Source organism: Euleptes europaea, chromosome 7 (assembly GCF_029931775.1).
Source record: "Euleptes europaea isolate rEulEur1 chromosome 7, rEulEur1.hap1, whole genome shotgun sequence".
Taxonomy (NCBI): domain Eukaryota; kingdom Metazoa; phylum Chordata; class Lepidosauria; order Squamata; family Sphaerodactylidae; genus Euleptes; species Euleptes europaea.
Window position 1 is genome coordinate 77657813 of NC_079318.1, and position 18357 is coordinate 77676169.

The window sequence follows — 18357 nt, forward strand, 5'->3', positions numbered from 1 at the left end:
TCGGGAAGGCAGAAGCCCCACCGACACGAGCAGAGTACAGCTGCAGCTGCACAGACCAGAATCTTGGCTCAGCTCTCACCTCAGTGCCTCTGCACAGTCCCCAGTGACATAAGGAAAGAGCCCCAAACGCTGCTTGTCCTTTAAAATGGTGCACCAGGAAGAGCTGGTGTGTCCAAATTATGCTCAGAGTCTGACAGTCTGGAGTCACATGCTTGTCACAACAGCATGACAGAGAGAACATCGAGATGAGCTACGGGTTACAGAAACTGGATACTGTGCTCCTTAAAAAATGTCAGATGTTTGGAGGAGCCTTGGCCTGTTGCAAAAGAGGCTTTTTTGGGGGGTGGGGGTGGGGTTGCATAAGAGTAGGGTTGCAAGGTCCCTCTTCTCAACTGGCGGGAGATTTGGGGGGCGGAGCCTGAAGAGGGCAGGGTTTGGGGAGGGACTTCAATGCCATAGAGTTCCATTGCCAAAGTGGCCATTTTTCTCCAGGTGATATGATCTCTATCAGCTGGAGATCAGTTGAATTAGCAGGAGATGTCCTGCTACTGCCTGGCAGTTGGCAACCCTACAGAAGAGCCATCCCCACCTTGGCTCGGGTGCCTTGTTGCAAGAGGCCAGGGTGGTGGCTCCGTGTCCCTGATCAGCTCTGGGTACCAGCTGCCTGCCCCTTTAAGAAGCACCGCCTTTGCCATCCCTTCTGCCATCCGGGGCTCCCGGCAGCATCCTTCTGGTGTGTGAAGGCTGCAACAAAGGCAGGACTACACCCCCCAGCATGCTTTGCCTCCAAATGGGAGTGGCGGCCAAGAGGGGGTTTGATGTTTGCAGTCCGGTGGGCAGGCTCTGAGGACGAGGAGGTGCTTGCCTCCGTGCGTTGCTTCCCATTCCATACCAGCAGCCCAGGCACTCTGCAGCCACCCCCCCCCTCATCAGATCAGCAGCAATAGCAGCATCCCCCAGGCGCTCGTTCCCTCCTTCCCTCCCTCCCTCTCCACTCCCCTTCTGTTTCCCTCCCTCATTCTCTCACATACACAGAGGGCAGCAGCTGCTGCTGAGCTACAATGAATGAGCATCCAGCGCAGGGGCACGCTAGCCCTTCCCGGCACTATCGCCCAGAGCTGCCGATGGATCCCCTAGGAAGATTCAAGGATTAGACGGGAAGGAAGGAAGGAAAAAAAGCTCTGCTCTTCATCGCAAAAAAAAAAAAAAAAAAGACCAAAAAAAAAAAAAAAACCAACCCAGGAGAGAGTACTGAAATCCGGCAGCCTCCCCTTCCTCTCTCTCCGGGATGAACCAGGATGGGTGGTCTGCGGTCCAGGGCGGGATGCCCTGAATGGATCATGCCTAACTGCATCCATTGTGCAAAAAAGAAGATACAAATAACCGCAGCCTCCACTCTGTGTGCGCCGCTGCTGCAGCAACATTAGCCCAGGAAGGAAGAAGCCCTCATGCCTGTCAAACCCACCACCCGTACCTGATAGCCGAAGCTGGGCAGGAGCGACTGGTTCAAGATGGCTAATAGGCCCAAAATCAGCGAGGCGCTGAAGGTGGTGGTCCGCTGCCGCCCGATGAACAGGAAAGAGGAAGCCACCGGCTATGAGAGAATCCTGGACATGGATGTGAAGCTGGGCCAAGTGACTATCCGGAACCCCAAAGCCTCACCAGGCGAGCTGGCGAAAACGTTCACCTTTGATGCTGTTTATGATGCCAACTCGAAGCAAGCTGACCTATATGATGAGACTGTCCGGCCCTTGATAGATTCAGTTCTGCAGGGGTTCAACGGCACCATGTTTGCCTATGGTCAGACCGGCACTGGGAAGACCTACACTATGCAAGGGGTCTGGGCTGACCCCGAGAAGAGAGGTGTCATCCCCAACTCTTTTGAGCACATTTTCACCCATATCTCTCGCTCACAGAACCAGCAGTACTTGGTCAGAGCTTCCTACTTGGAGATCTATCAAGAGGAGATCAGAGATCTCTTGGCCAAAGACCAGAGTAAGAAGATGGAGCTCAAAGAGAACCCAGAAACTGGTGTTTACATCAAGGACCTTTCATCGTTTGTGACAAAAAATGTGAAAGAAATTGAGCATGTCATGAACTTGGGAAACCAGAACCGGTCAGTGGGCAGCACCAACATGAACGAATACAGTTCTCGCTCGCACGCCATCTTTGTCATCACGGTGGAGTGCAGTGAGATCGGCCTGGATGGGGAAGACCATATTCGGGTAGGAAAGCTCAATCTGGTGGACTTGGCTGGAAGTGAGCGGCAGAGCAAGATGGGGGTTCAGGGGGAAAGACCAAAGGAAGCGTCCAAGATCAACCTCTCCCTCTCTGCTTTGGGCAATGTCATCTCAGCCCTGGTGGACGGCAAGAGCACCCATATCCCCTACAGGGACTCCAAGCTCACCCGCCTTCTTCAGGATTCCCTTGGTGGCAATGCCAAGACCATCATGGTGGCCACGCTAGGCCCAGCCTCCCATAGCTATGATGAGAGCTTGTCTACCCTCCGATTTGCCAACAGGGCCAAAAATATCAAGAATAAACCCCGGGTCAACGAGGACCCCAAAGATACCCTACTGCGGGAGTTCCAAGAGGAGATCACACGCTTGAAGGCCCAGCTGGAGAAACGTGGGATGCTGAGCAAGAAGAGGAGGAGGAACAGCCGGAGGAAGAAGACGCTAGATGGGGAAGGGACCCCTGAGGCTGAAGAACTGGAGGACAATGAGGATGGGGGCCTAGAGAAAAACATGAAAAATTACTTGAAGGAGCAAAAGGAGAGATTGGAGGAGGAGAAAGCGGCTATCCAGGATGACCACAGCCTGGTGAACGAGGACAAGCAAAAGCTATTGGAAGAGAAGGAGAAGATGATCGAGGAACTGAGGAAAGAGCAAGAGGCCACAGAACTACTAGCCACAAAGTACAAGGTAAGCTTGATTTGTAGGGCCATTTATAGATTGTTTTTCACATGTGACTGAAGTCTGACAAACTCTTTTCTTCCACATCCCCACAACAACCCTGTGAGGTGGGGCATTATAATTGCACTACACAGGTGGGAAATTGAGGGAAGGTGGGATCCTAACGTCACACACAGCATTCACAGGCACATGTTCGTTCTTTAGCCAATCAGGTGGTCTAAAGAATGGATTTCGTCCTCACTCTTTGACTGTGGGTGAAGAGAGGATTCTCATTTACACTACTGACTGAGAGTCTCTAGACAGGAAGCAGTGGCTATTCTAAATTTGCTGCATGTGTAGTTTAACAGAGGCCAGGGCCGCATTCGATCTGCTGGACCACCCTGGATCATTGTGGCAATTAACAGGCTTGCGCCGGCCATTGAGCCTCCGGCCCGTGTTTATGTGCTGTCATGTGTTGGATGGATTCCTTTGCATGGGCTGTCAGGCACCGTTCCATTGGCCATAGGGTGGGAGTGGCTGAACCGTAGGCCAACAAAGCCGTGTGTGTGCATGTGCATGTGCGTAGATTTGGTGTTCAGAGGCAGCCGCTTGGGCTAAGCGCCCGTCACATAACAAAAGCAGCAAAGAAAATGTCATCTCCATCACCGTGTGGAGGTGACCTCCCACATACGCATTGGCCAGCAGAGCTGGGAGGCTGGCCAATCCAGTCTTGCTGTCACGATAGGGTTTCCTTTTGTCTCTGCAAGTGGGTGTTGCCAAGAGAGGCAGCCTGCCAGGCCAAAGCGCCTGCAGCATCTTTTTTTTGGGGGGGGGGCTTTCAAGTTCAAGCTGAGGACCCCCCCCCCCGTAACATTTTATCTCTGTCTAGGAGTGGGGGAGCTGCAGAGAGAATTCTTCCAACTGTATCTCCTTGGATGAGGCTCAGTGGCCTCTTGGGCTGCCTACTGCTATGGGAAGACAGTGCTGTGGGCTGTCCCACAGTGGGAGCAGGGAGCTTGGCAAGGTTGCGCCTCCATCCTGCAGAGCTGGGTGTGGTTGAGGACTTGAAGTATAAGCCACTGACTTTACTGGGGGCTGACATGGAGCTTTGTGATGAACAGCCAGCATGTTGATTAGGGGTGCCAACAGGCCTGGAGACAAAGGCCTTGCCTCTTTAACAGAAGCTTAATGTGTGGGAATGGGCAGCGGAAGCTTTTCATAGGAGGCGGAATAACATCAGTTGGTAAATAACATGCTATTAAGCCTCTGTTAAAGGGGCAGGATGTTTTTTTTTTTTCCCAGGCAGTTGACAACTCTGGTGCTCCCGCAAGCTGTCACCTCTTGTTGGCACAAGCCCAAGGTCACAGGGAAGCTCAGGAGAGAGCTCTGGAGTTCTGCCTCCCATTGCCCCAAATCCCAGAGATCCTTGCTCCTAGACCCCGCTCCTCTCCAAGTGCTAGCCAGAAGATCTTCTGTGAATTCAGTTCAGATGGCCATCCTTCCCCCCCCTTCTTATTTCTGTGCCAATGCCAGGGGATGCCATTCCCAGGCCACCTCCCACCCTTTTCTCGGCCCGTTCGCCAAGGAGAGCAGGGCTCCAACACCTGCCTAGCTGTGAAACTTGTTGGCTGACCTTGGGGTAGCGGCTTTCTCTCAGGGGGTTTGTTGTGAGGATAAAATGAGGGCAGGAGGGAGACAGGTATGAGCTCCTTGGAGGGCGGGCAGGATAACAACACCAGGCATTAAAATGGATCACACCCCTTCCCAGAAATCCTGCTTCTCCTCCCCCAGTCTGTTTCTCTCGTACGCTTAGAGAAGAACCAGGCCATAATTTGAGCATGTGAGGTAGCAGCAAAGAAGGTGTATCCGAGCATGTTCACAGTAGGGATGTGAAAATAATGGGAAATGGAATATTTTTAAAAAACAGCAACACCATCAGGGTGTGTGTATTTCCTGTCCCTCCCCCAGTCTTTCTCTTGTTTCCTTTAGAGGGCTTCCCCTCATCTCTGGATAGGGTTGCCAGGTCCCTCTTCGCCACTGGTGGGAAGTTTTTGGGGCAGAGCCTGAGGAGGGACGGGTTTGGGGCGGGACTTCAATGCCATAAAGTCCAATTGCCAAAGCAGCCATTTTCTCCAAGGGAACTGATCTCTAGCGGCTGGAGATCAGTTGTAACAGCAGGAGATCTCCAGCCACCACCTGGAGGTTGGCAACCCTAACTCTGGATAACTGCATCCAGCTGTGTGTAGAAAATCCTACACACATCTGGGACTGGGAGAAGGGCAGAGAGTGTGGCCCCTGGGCAGGCATAAGACTCAGCATGTATCATTTGAGAAGTTAAGTGCTCTACAGAATTCCAGCTTCACCGTACTAGACTCATTGGGATAATTCTGCACGCCAGGACATGCCAGCTGCACCCAAACAGGCTGGCCCAAGTCATTTTGCTGTTTTAAGGGGTTCTGTGAAGTTGCAAGGATTTATTGGGGGTGGGACTTCTCAGAATGCATGTACCTGTCCCATTGGGCCAGCCCTTACACCTGAACTTGGGGGAGGGAGGGAAGGGGGCCCTATAAGGCTTAAACTCAACCAGAGAACACAAGGACTCAGTACCATAACCTTATTTCAGTGCCAGAAGCATATTAGTAAACATGGAAAATATGGGGGAGAAATATGCACCTGAGCATGCGAAAAGACCTTTTCTGAGGGACCACAACTAACTTCTGTAAATTATAATTATAAACAAAGGTTTCTAGCTTCACAGAGTCTAAAACCATGTAAGCTGAGTGCATGGAGAGAAAGCAGACCTGATATCATTATTTATATATGTATAGCCTATTTTTCTCCCTCCCCAGTGGGGACTCTAAGCAGCTTACATTGTTCTCCTCCATTTTATCCTCACTACCACCACCCTGTGAGGTAGATTAGTCTGACAGGGAGTGACTGGCCCAAGTCCATAGTAGAGTCAGATCCAAACCTGGGTCTCCCAGATCCTAGTCCTATACTCTAACCACTACACAACACTGCCTTTTTCTTTTCCCTATTGCTACACAATCATCACATCTAGGATTGCCAACCTCCAGGTAGGGCCTGGAATTCTCTCAGAATTATAACTGATCTCTAGACTAAAGGATGAGTTCAGGAGAAAATGGCAGCTTTGGAGGACGGACTCTAAGGCATAACATCCTGATGAGCTCTGTCCCCTCTCTCAACTCTCTCCTCCCCAGGCTCTACCCCCAAATCTTCAGAAATTTCCCTACCCAGAGTTTGCAACCATAGTTCTCAGTTATATTATATGATATTGCATGATATTCATATGCTCATTCACAAATACTCTGTTGGGAAAGGCCCATAGCTCAATGATAGAGTAGCTGTTCAGGTCCCAGGTTCAATCCTTGGCGGCATCCCCAACTAAAAGGATCTCTAGTAGTGGTGCTGCTGGGAAGGCCTTGCTCTGGAGAACCTTGGAGATCTGTCCTTGAGAAATGCACAAACCCATTCAACTTTATTAGGGAAATATAGTTGAGGATGAGTTTCAGTGATTAGAGGGTGGCTCTGTTTGGGGTGGTAGACATCAGAAATGGGGAAGACCATGTAGAGTGTAGTCCTGATTACTTATAGCAGTCAATCAAGTAATTCAAGACAGAGGTTAACAATTAAGCAGGTCTTTTATTGATCAATAAGAGAGCAGATATAGCACGTGGAAGAACTCTTTTCTCAAAGTCAGAGCTCTTCCCCGAACAAAGGAAGACAACATGTTTTATAGGTCATTGACAGACAGCACTAATGATAATTACGTAGAAGACTTTAGCCACTGATTACCTGGAACGTATAAACAGATATTTACATATCCTATAGAAATCTTCGGAAGGTTTGACTATAGCTAATGATGAAGAAAAGAGAGTTAACATTCCATCATGACATTTCTTGCTCTTAAATCAAAGTTTTAGCCCCAATTAAGAAGCCTGCTTGTACCAAGCGAGAATGATCTTACATTCAGCTGACTGCAAACAGGTCATCCTGACTCAGGCTCCTCAGCATTAAATGTTACTTGACCAAAGAATACAGGTTACCCATAATTCAAAGTGATTCTAGACTTGTGTATGACAATATATATATATATATATGTGTGTGTCTTATGCTATCTGAATATACATATGTGTGTAGAATATATGTGTCTGATGCTCATGCTCTTATATCTGAGCATGGCATCTTATATTAACTTGTGAATATATGAGAGAGTATATGCTTTTCCCATAAATGAAGTTAATACGGCATTTCAAGAGGAGATTTTGGGGCAGGGGTTAGAGTCAGAGGTGATTTGGCTGCCTATGCATCCTGGCAGGTGGAAGGCATGTTTCTATGTTTTGAGGCATGGGGAGTATGGGGGGGCTGAAATTGAAGCAGGTCTGTGCAGAACAAGAGTCTGATGTTTGGAGTTCTGGTGGGATATGTAGAAAGGTCTTCCCACCAAAATGTTACCAAAATTACTGCCTAGCCTCTTGGACATCCTTTGTTTTGCACTGTAGAGAGTCAAATTGGAATTCATTTTCTCTGATCATAGAGTGGTTATTCAGAAGGGAGGAAAAGACACTCTGCATGTGCTCAGAGGCATTCTCATCTCTGCCATTATGGCATGCTTTCCAGGTGTGAGCCCTGCATCCAGAAGTCTATGTGCTTTGGTAGCTCCATGGTTTAGCCAGGCACTGTAGGGAGTGGTTACTCAGCTTCAGGAGGGTGGCTGCATCTCCTAGCAATCCTTGCAGTTGTGGATGGATGCAGAGCAGAGCTAGGGCAGCAAGGGGACAGGGGGTGGCTGCATGAATGGAGCCCTCTGTCCAGCACAGCCGCCTCCTTATTGAATAAGCATAATGCTATTAGCAAGCATCCTACCCCACGCAGCCTGGGCCAGTGGAGGCCTTGAGAATAAAAGGGGCTGTTGTGCTCTGGAGAGAGGCAGCTCCACAAATGGATGGCTAGGAAAGAGGGGCACACAGGGAATTCCCCCCCCCAACACACACACACACATGCACAAGCAGTAGCTTTGCCTTTTAAAAATCTAGCCTTAAGGAATATGGCGTTAAAAGCAAACAAGGCCTAACCGTTAAAGGAGCAACCAGAACCGAAATCCTGGAAGCGATTTTCCCTTACTCCCATACATGTGGGTCAGGGCAGTTGGCTTTCTCTCCCCACTCACACTTCTGTCTCAGTCGCTCAGTTGTTAAAATCCAAAAGCAAACCACAATCCACATAATACCTTTTATTAGGAACAACTACAAAGACACAAAACAGTGCGCAAGCTTTCCAGTTCACCAGAACCCTTACTCAGGTTGGATGTTACAAAATAAATTTTTATGTGGGGGAAGAAAAAGATGTCCCGGGCAATGATTTTATGTTACCCTGCCAGAGTCCACAGGAAGCCACATTCACATCATCATGCAAGAAAAGGTATAAACCTGGAGACTCTGCCTGTCTCTTTGGGCAAAACTAGATGTGATGACATCCTCGTGCCCATCACAGGGACAGTTCGCCATTTTGAAGTGGTTTAAAAACGCCATGAGGCTGCAGTGTGGCATCCTGAGGCACTTGTTCCCACCCACCCCTGCACCTTTTCAAGTGCCCAACAGCCAAACACACACAACCTGCAGCTGTTTCAGCACTTGAAAGGGTTGGTGGTTGGGTGGGTGGGGGAACGAGAGCATCTCAGCCCACAGTACAGCAAGCCCAAAAGTATTGGGCCCTCACAGCATTTTTAAATCACTGTAAAATGGCGGCTGGGTAATTCATTTATTTTTTCATTTCTTTTGGCTTAACTTACCTCATAGGGTCAGTGGCGGACCTACATTTTTGGGACCCTGAAACCTGAACTGTTATGGGGGCCCCTTCGCAACCAGCAACAATAGGGCAACATCCAACAAGGTCCAAAGGGCCTTGCTGTCCTTGCAAGGACCTCAAGGCCCAACTGTTATCTTATTCTGTGGGGTTGTTCTATGGCAGATGTATTGGTTCATTCTCTAATAGAGAGACAGAAGGTCATCAGAGGGGGCTCATTAGGATAAAGAGGTGAAAATCTGATTTTTGTGTTAAAATGCACAAGCGAGAAGAGTACAGCTTGAATTGAGAATTCAAATGTCTTTTTATGGTTCTGATTGGCTCTATCTTAAGGGCCAAGCTATTTTACTATTAAGCCATGTACTAACAAAGTATTCAAAGATCCAGCTGCCAAAATGTAGGCTATGAATAGATTCTGGTGAGTTCGGCGAACCCATATAAGCAATAGAAAAGAACAAGAGTCCAATAGAACCTTAAAGACTAACAAAATTTCTGGCAGGGTATGAGCTTTCATGAGCCACAGCTCACTTCTTCAGAAATCACGAAAACTCATACCCTGCCAGAAATTTTGTTAGTCTTTAAGGTTCTATTGGACTCTTGCTCTTTTATACATGATATAAGTGTTAAGTAATTATCATAAGAACATAAGAAAGGCCTGCTGGATCAGACCAAGGCCCATCAAGTCCAGCAGTCTGTTCACACAGTGGCCCACCAGGTGCCTCTAGGAAGCCACAAACAAGACAACTGCAGCAGCACCATCCTGCCTGTGTTCCACAGCACCTAATATAATAAGCATGCTCCTCTGATACTAGAGAGAATAGGTATGCAGCATGACTAGTATCCATTTTAACTAATAGCCATGAATACCCCTTTCCTCCATGAATATGTCCACTCCCCTCTTAAAGCCTTCCAAGTTGGCAACCATCACCACATCCTAGGGCAGGGAGTTCCACAATTTAACTATGCGTTGTGTGAAAAAATACTTTTTTTAATTTGTTTTGAATCTGTCACATCATGTCACATTCAGTTCATGTACAGCTGAACATGTGACTGAAGCCATGCATTTATCCAGGTACTGGTCCCTGGTTTCATTTGTAAAGTGAATGCATGCTGGCTCTTTCTTACAAACCAGATGTACGCACATGCAGGTTGAATCTACGTGTGTTCATTGTAACGTGATCTGGGTTTCAATGGTTATGTAAAGGCAGCCATGATGGTACACTTGCTTTGTGTGCACTGGCAACAGGTCATAGGGGTTTGTGACCCAGCCAGTGATGCTCTATGCCTCACCTAAGGGTGGACACACAGTATTGGAAGCCAACTATGATTAAAAGTTGCAAATTAGGTACTAGGTTTTCATCATATATTGTTTTAAATATAGAGCACAATAACTGATCAAGTTAAAAAAGTAGAGGTAAAGGTAGTCCCTGTGCAAGCACCGGGTCATTACTGACCCATGGGGTGATGTCCCATCACGACATTTGCTAGGCAGACTATGTTTATGGGGTGGTTTGCCATTGCCTTCCCCAGTCTTCGTCACTTTATCCCCAGTAAGATTGGTACTCATTTTACCGACCTCAGAAGGATGGAAAGTTGAGTCAACCTTGAGCCGGCTACCTGAAACCGACTTCCGTCGGGATCAAACTGTGAGCAGAGCTTTGACTGCTGCACTGCCATTTACCAGTCTGCACCATGGGGCTCTATTTAACTGATAAAGTTAGCAACTGGTAATTACTCAAATGCTGAGGTATCTCATTGCAGCCCCTTCTCCTGACCAGAAAACCCAGGTTTACACACACACACCTTCCAAAAACACAATCTCCTCCCTCAGAACTCTAAAGGATGTCACCAGATTATTTTGGTCTCCCACCATTTGCTAGTTCTTTTTACTCCTTCCTGTTTCAGTGCTATTGTTTGTAAAGGAAGTTCCCTGGGGAAAGTTTGAGTTTTCCTTCCAGTCTCTAACTTCCTTTTTCCCTTGCCACCCCCAATTCTACATAGTGCCAAATTGTCTCCCAGATCCAAAAATTACTGAATGCATAACTCAAGGAGAAACAGAGCAAGGGAGACAAGACCTGCTATTATTTTATTGAAATAAGTACAGAAGATGCAGCTGTCCACTCCCATTTTTCTTACCCATGGAGAGCTTGTATCGCTTATGGTAGAAAACATGCTTTGCATAAGAAAAGTCTTAGGTTCAATCCCTAGTAATTCCCAGCAAATCTTTTGCTCAGGCCCTTGAATGGCTGGTACCACTCAGAGCAGACCCGGTTGAGCTAGATGGACCAAAGGCTTGACTCACTATAAGGCATCTTCAGATGTTTTCTGCCACCACCATGACAGGTGGCAGAGGGAGGAAAGCAAATGGCATCTGTTGGCCAACTGTTGGTCTTCTACTCCTTTATGGGATAGTGGATAAGGGCCAAACTAGATGTGACATTTTAAAACAAGTTTCTCTCTCATTCCCCTCAGTCAGATGTATGGTGGCCAACCTCTCAGAATTACAGTTGATCTCCACACTACAGAAATCCGTTTCCCTGGAGAAAATGGCTACTTTGGAGAGTTGACTCTATGGCATCATACCCTGCTGAGGTCACTCCCCCCAAACTCTGTCCTCCCTAGACTCCACCCCAAATCTCCTGGAGTTTCTCAACCTGGAGTTGACAACCCTAGTCAGATGACAGCTGCAGGTCCTTAACTTCCCAAAGGAAGAAGGAACCTGACCTGAATCAGGCCCTTGTGGCACTTGGGAAATTAGTTCTCAGCAGCTGCTTTGTGACTGAGGGGAATGACTGAAGGGTCCCTCCAACCTAGCTCATTAAAGTCGTAATGTCTAGTTTGGCCGTGACAGCACAGTAAGTCTCAAACCTGAGTACTTGATGCTAAGCAGCCACCTCCCAAGGGAGGGGGGCTGCTGCTCATCTTAAGCAAGGCATCCAGAGGGCATCTGAAGAACTGAATCAAATAGAAGTGACAAGAGAGAGAAAATTCTAGGCTGACAAATTAAAAATTACCTGGGTCCATCTGTCAGTAGAACTGGTCTTCTTACCAGAGTTATTGCAAAGTAACCAATGTAACTGGTTTTTTAAAAAAAATATTCAGAGGGATGGATTGGAGGCCGAAAAAATTACACGCCTAAGCTCTGTTTTGAGTAACTGATTAAAAGTGCTGGTGAAAGCAGAATTAATAAATGTAGACAGAACAACAGGCCTTGCTGAGGAAGGATCACCCTGGCTTCTGCAAAGGGAAGTCCTGCCTCACCAACATTTTGGAGATCTTTGAGTGTGTCAACAAGCATTTATTATTTTATAAAACATTTGTATCCCCACTTTTCCCTATGGATAAGGGGTATAAGATGAAGGATTGTGGCTTAGTGGTAGAGCACCTGCTTGGCATGCATTCGGAAAGTAGTGAGCTAGATGGACCAATGTTCTGGCATGGTTTATTTGAACTTCAAATTGGGGGGTTCTGGTTGATTTCCCTGAGCTCACCCTGGTCCTGTGCCCAGTAAATGGGTGCCAATTGATTTGACTGATTAGATAACAGACATTTTCATTTTAAGTTTAAATTGAACTATTTATGTATGGTATTTATTGTATTATGTTTTAATTTGTTGTTAGTTGCTCTGAGCCTGGCCTTGGCCAAGAAAGAGAGCGGGATATAAATCCAAATAAATAAATAAAGGTATAAGGCAGTTCCATATGGGGGAGTGGGGAGAGCCATGGCTTTTGTGCCCTGTTTGAGGCCTTACTGGGGGCAAGTGGCTGGCCACTGTTGGAAGCAGGATGCTAGATGACTTGGGCAAACGTTTGATCCAGCTGAGCCCTCCTTATTTTGTAATGAGTGACAATTTGGAAGGCCATGTTGCATCCCAGCAAATACTGCAATATGATAAGGAAACCTGCAACTCAAAAAAGATTATTTGTGCAGCTCCATTTTGTGGGCAGTAATGTGTTTTGGAAACTATGTTCATGGAACTTCCTGCATCTTGTCTGGTTTAGCCCTGAATGTGAGTCCTTTTTTCACATCTATGCAAAGTATGTGCTCTATCACTGAGCCACTGCCTTTTAGTTCACATGAACACATGAAGACTAACAAAAATACTTTCTGGTAGGGTATGAGCTTTCGTGAGCCACAGCTCACTTCTTCAGATAACTTCTTCATGAACACATGAAGCTGCCTTATACTGAATCAGACCCTTGGTCCATCAAAATCAGTATTGTCTACTCAGACCAGCAGTGGCTCTCCAGGGTCTTAGGTAGAGGTATATTCACATAACCTACTTGCCTAGTCCCTTTAACTGGAGATGCCGGGGATTGAACCTGGGACCTTCTGCATGCCAAGCAGAGGCTCTACCACTGAGTGCTCAGACTGTGCAAAGACTTGAGAAACGGCAAAGTGCACTCCAAGCCTTTCAAAGAGTCATGTGTTAGTGTACTTTTGCATTTTAATTTGCAAGATTTTAGTATTGGCGTCTTCAGAATGAAAACAAACCAAAGTATCAGCCAGTGGTGGTGGGCAGATGACGAATCTGCTTTCCCACCACCATGCATGAAAGGCTTGGTTTTGAGCAGCAGTCTTTATAAACACAATTGCAAGGGAAGACTGACCTAATTTTGATAGCAACTGAACTGCGAGTCATAAGGCTAGGAAGAGTAAATGCAGCACTAGGCTGGGCTTCCTCTGGGATTGTGTGTGTGAGTTTGAGGCAGAATGATATATTAGAAAAGGCGGCAGCACTCTGCTAATAATGTTGTAGGGATAGTGCTGGGGTAGCAAAACCTGGCTCCTCATTTGTTACATTTAGCACTGGAGAGCTTTCAAACCGCCTCATAAAAGGGATGTCCCCATTGCACAAGACCAGGACTACGTGTGTATTATAGGATTCTACATAATCAGAGTGAAAGAAGAAGAGTTGGTTTCTCTACCACTTAAGGAAGAATCAAACCGGCTTACAATCACTTTCCCTTCCCCTCCCCACAACAGACACCCTGTGAGGTAGGTGGGGCTGAGAGAGCTCTAAGAGAGCCGTGACTAGCCCAAGGTGACCCAGTTGGCTTCGTGTGTAGGAGTGGGGAAACCAACCCGGTTCACCAGATTAGCCTCCGCCGCTCATGTGGAGGAGTGGGGAATCATGCCCGGTCCCATGGCTCTCATGGAAGTGAAAGAGATACATGAAAGTTTAAGGCAGGGGTCCCCAACCTTTTTGAGCCTGCAAGAACCTTTGGAATTTTGAGAGGGAGTGGTGAGCACTGTCCCAAAATGATGGCCACAGGAAGTGGAGCTAGGGTTGCCAGGTCCCTCTTCGCAACTGGCGGGAGGTTTTTGGGGCGGAGCCTGAGGAGGGCGGGGCTTGGGGAGGGGACTTCAATGCCATAGAGTCCAATTGCCAAAGCGGCCATTTTCTCCAGGGGAACTGATCTCTATCAGCTGGAGATCAGTTGTAATAGCAGATCTCCAATTACTACCTGGAGGTTGGCAACCCTAGGTGGAGCCAAACCCACAATGGCTGCCACAGGAGGCAGAGGCAAATGGATAGGGTTGCCAGCTCTGGGTTGGGAAATACCTGGCTATTTGGGGGGAGGAGCCTGATGAGGGTGGAGTTTGGGGAGGGAGTTCAATGCCATAGACTCCAATTGCCAAAGCGGCAATTTTTTCCAGGTGAACTGATCTCTATCAGTTGTAATAGCAGGAGAACTCCAGCTAGTACCTGGAGGTTGGCAACCCTAGTCTGACATCAGAGGAGATGCATGAGTAGGGAGTCGGGGCAGTGGCCCTGGCAGCCACCCCAACTCAGTGTATGCTCATGCTGGTCCTGCCGCTGGTGGCCACGTGGACCTTACTTGCATGGCCCTGGGGTGGGTCTCTCATGGTCCGCCCGCGTGTGTTGGTGTGAACGCTTGTGATGCAGAGGGGCAGAAGGTTCCACTTCAACCCCTCGGAGATCCTTGTGCTGATTAGGTCTGCAACACACCTCGAGAAACACTGCTAGCCCAAGGCAACGGCACCTCTGGGATGCAGGTATTACAACCAAGGAAGGAAAATCTTGAGGCTCAAAAACAAAGAAGGAAAACAAAACACAGAAATAAGTGAATCTCCTGTGGGAGATGGTGGGAGGACCTGTTGCTGGGCAACCAATTTTGCCTGGCATCACAGGGAATTCTCCTGTCACAGCAAAGGGAACAGGGAGATTCAGAAGCCGTCCTTTGGCCCCCTTTCCATGGTGCCATATAACCTGTATAGATGTACTCCAGAAAACAGAGAAGTGTTTTTACTCTAGAAATTGTGTTTTTTTTTTGGGGGGGGGGCGTACCTATGAGGAAGGTGTATAACTGAAAACAGCTGTATTTGCACAAATGCACTTATGTGCAGAATTGCATATATTCACAAAGAGAAAGCCTTTGACTGTAAAGGAGAAAGTGTGGAAATGGCCACGATGGTAGGCAGTGGTTCTCACATCAATAGCATAAAATGCTTGCCCCTCTTTAATGAGAAGCGTGATTTTGCACAAAGTACAGTTCAGATAGGTACAGCTCCTGTGGTGTGGGGCCAACTGTGCGCATTACTTGCATAAAGCCCAGCGGCAGATTCTGCAAAATATCTGCTGGCGCAAGCACACTGTCCTTAATCCGCAAACACATGGGACCATCCCTGGCAGAAGTCCTAGCTTACACTTTTCAATATGAGTGTCAAACCTGGGCCAGGACTATGGATGTTCTTCCAGAGAGCCAGCGTAGTGTAGTGGTTAAGAGCAGTGGTTTGGAGCGGTGGACTCTAAGCTGGAGAACTGGGTTTGATTCCCCACTCCTCCACATGAGCGGCGGACGCTAATCTGGTGGGTCAGGTTGGTTTCCCCACTCCTACCATGAAGCCAGAGGGGTGACCTTGGGCTCGTCTCAGCTTCTTCGAGCTCTCTCAGCCCCACTTACTTCACAGGGTGTCTGTTGTGGGGAGGGGGAGGGAAGGGGAGGTGATTGTAAGCCGGTTTGATTCTTCCTTAAGTGGTAGAGAAAGTTGGCATATAAAAACCAACTCTTCTTCAGTCTTGCAGTAAATATTAACCTGATGTCAGGGTTGTGTGGAACAGGCAGGCAAGTGTGGCTCAAAATGCTAGAGTATGATTAAAAAGCCTATGATGCAGTGATCACAGACCTTGACAGCTGATGCAGGGTTGGAATAAAAGAAGAATTTAAAAAAAATAAGGAATAAAATTAGGCATTTTTAAAAGTATTGAAACTAACAGGTCTGGGTCTGGTTAGTGCCCAGATTACAGATCTCCTGGGAACCAAATCAGAAATCAGGTGGTGATCAAGGCTGAATCAGTTCAGAGATGAGTGTTGCAGCAGTTGAGTACTTCTTGGAGAGAGGGTGAGCAGGAGAGCTGGGGGAAATGGGATGGCAAGGCTAGAAGGTGCAGGCCGTAAAACAGGCTGGGCACCTCAGAACAGGAACCAGGCTGTGTTGACCAGGCAAGGCTCCCAATATCTATACCTGGCTTGGCCAATCTGGACGCCTGATGACAAGAATCTCTATTCCCTGGTGTCTTATTTGAATTGTAGATGGATCATTAAGATAGATTTCAGCTTCGCCTTTTAGCCCCTACCACCTCACCAAAGCCAAAGTCTGAGCCTTGACACCAAGTTTACATATCCAGTTAATTTTGACAAGTTAAACCGAGACTCTGTCCAATAGGGTCACCAACTCCAGCTCAAGAAATTCATGGAATTTTGGGGGCAGATGTCATAGAGTCCGTCCACCCTCCAAAGACGCCATTTTCTCCATAGGAGCTCAATGTTGCACTCTGGAGACATGTTGTAATTTCAAGAGAAATCCTGGCCCTGTTGAGGTTGATAATCCTACGCTACTTGGTTAAATCCCCTTTCAGTCATTAAAATGTGGAAGGAGCCAGAAGCCGATCCCACTCTCATGACTCCGCCACAATGGCAGGTTTTGCCATACCCACTACAGTCGTCATGGTTTCCTTCAGCTTTCTGTTCCCTAAATTCCTTCCTTCTCCTCACCCTTATACAAACATTTTCGAAACACTTTTCTCTGAATGGTCACCAGTTTGTCTGTGAGCTTCTTCATAGGTTCTGATCTGTATCAGGTTGCCCAAAGCAACTGCCTGGGCAAGCTGAGGTGGTTGGTGGGAGAAGCATATTGAGGTAAATTCCAGACAGGCTGTTCAGGCCTGTGAGCAGACCTGTGTCCCTTTTCTCATGCAGTCGATCATGCAACTCTAAATGGCGTTTACCTTCTTGACGTTCATGGGCTTTTATGCATGGCTGTTTTCACTCGCCATCACCCCTCCGATGACTTCGGGTATTTGTTTGGATCATGCATGCAATTTCTGATGTCAGAGGTCGTCTTGCTCTCCCCCTGCGTTTCCCCGTGTTTTGCCCACGTTTTCAAATTCAACATAAAGCAGGTCCCTGAAAACGCGGGCAAAATGTGGGGAAATGCAGGGGGAGAGTGAGGCGACCTCTGAGGGCCAGAAACGTCATGCATAATCCAAACAAAGACCCGAAGTCATCGGAGGGGTGACAGTGAGTGAAACAGCTAGGGTTGCCAGGTCCCTCTTCTCCATTGGCGGTAGGTTTTGGGGGGCGGAGCCTGAGGAGGGCAGGGTTTAGGGAGGGGAGGAACTTCAATGCCATTGAGTCCAATTGCCAAAGCAGCCATTTTCTCCAGGTGAACTGATCTCTATCGGCTGGAGATCAGTTGTAGTAGCAGATCTCCAGCTAGTTCCTGGAGGTTGGCAGCCCTAGAAACAGCCATGCATAAATGACTCATGACTCATCTTGAGCAATGACCCAGGCTTAGATATCTGCCACACCCATGCCTCTAGCCTTCCTCCAAGGGCCTTTCTTTCCCTCAACTGTGTGGATTAACCCCCCCACCCCCATCCTGCACAGATCTGGGGAGATTATGCCAGTGAAGTGAGATCTCAAGCAGCCTCAGCTGCAAGGAAATGTCACAAGCTTTTTGGTTTTCTTGTCCTTGCAGCAGAGCTATTGATTGGTTTAAACGGGGGGGGGGGGTTCATTTATGGCTGAAAGCAGGGAGTGCCCTTTTAAAGACCGAAAGTAATTTCCCATAATGTTATCAGCATGAACTGCATAAGGAACTGGTGTAATAGACTGTGGACAATGCAGCATTGGAGTGAGGGGAATAGTGAGAGACCTGTGAGTCGGTAATATCCGGAAAATTAATTCTGCACTTCATATGGTGAAAAAATGCTGATGTGTGTGTGTCCCCGTTTCTGTTCCACACATGCATACTAGCACTTGCCCTAACTATATGTCAAGTGCATTCATTGAATAAAGGTCAAATGAGTATGCAGTATGGCCTGATTTGGTTCCCCACGAAAAACGAGTCATGGGGAGGGGGATAATCTGATTCAGAACTGTGGTGTTGAGGAATGATGGGATTAACTCTTCCCCTCCTGTGTGCCATTTCTCCAGTTGTGAAATTGTGTATTATACTGGCTCCCCCCCCAGTCTTAAAACAGCTGTTTGGGGGTAGAGTTGCCAACCTCCCGGTGGGGGCTGCAGATCTTCCAGAATTACAGTTGATCTCCAGACGACAAAGGTCAGCTCCCCTGGAGGAGGGAGGGGCCGTGGCTCAGTGGTAGAGC

The 18357-nt window shown here is 47.8% G+C and overlaps 1 protein-coding gene across 1 annotated transcript in view; it reads left to right on the forward strand.

Moving 5' to 3' along the window:
• The first annotated feature begins 1327 nt into the window (after positions 1 to 1327).
• The window catches only part of KIF3C (kinesin family member 3C), a 50611-nt gene continuing 33581 nt past the window's right edge, over positions 1328 to 18357 (forward strand). Inside the window, exon 1 of the mRNA XM_056852384.1 lies at positions 1328 to 2924. Within this exon, the coding sequence (XP_056708362.1) occupies positions 1512 to 2924 (1413 nt within the window). The 5' untranslated portion in view covers positions 1328 to 1511. The remainder of the gene's footprint in view (positions 2925 to 18357) is intronic.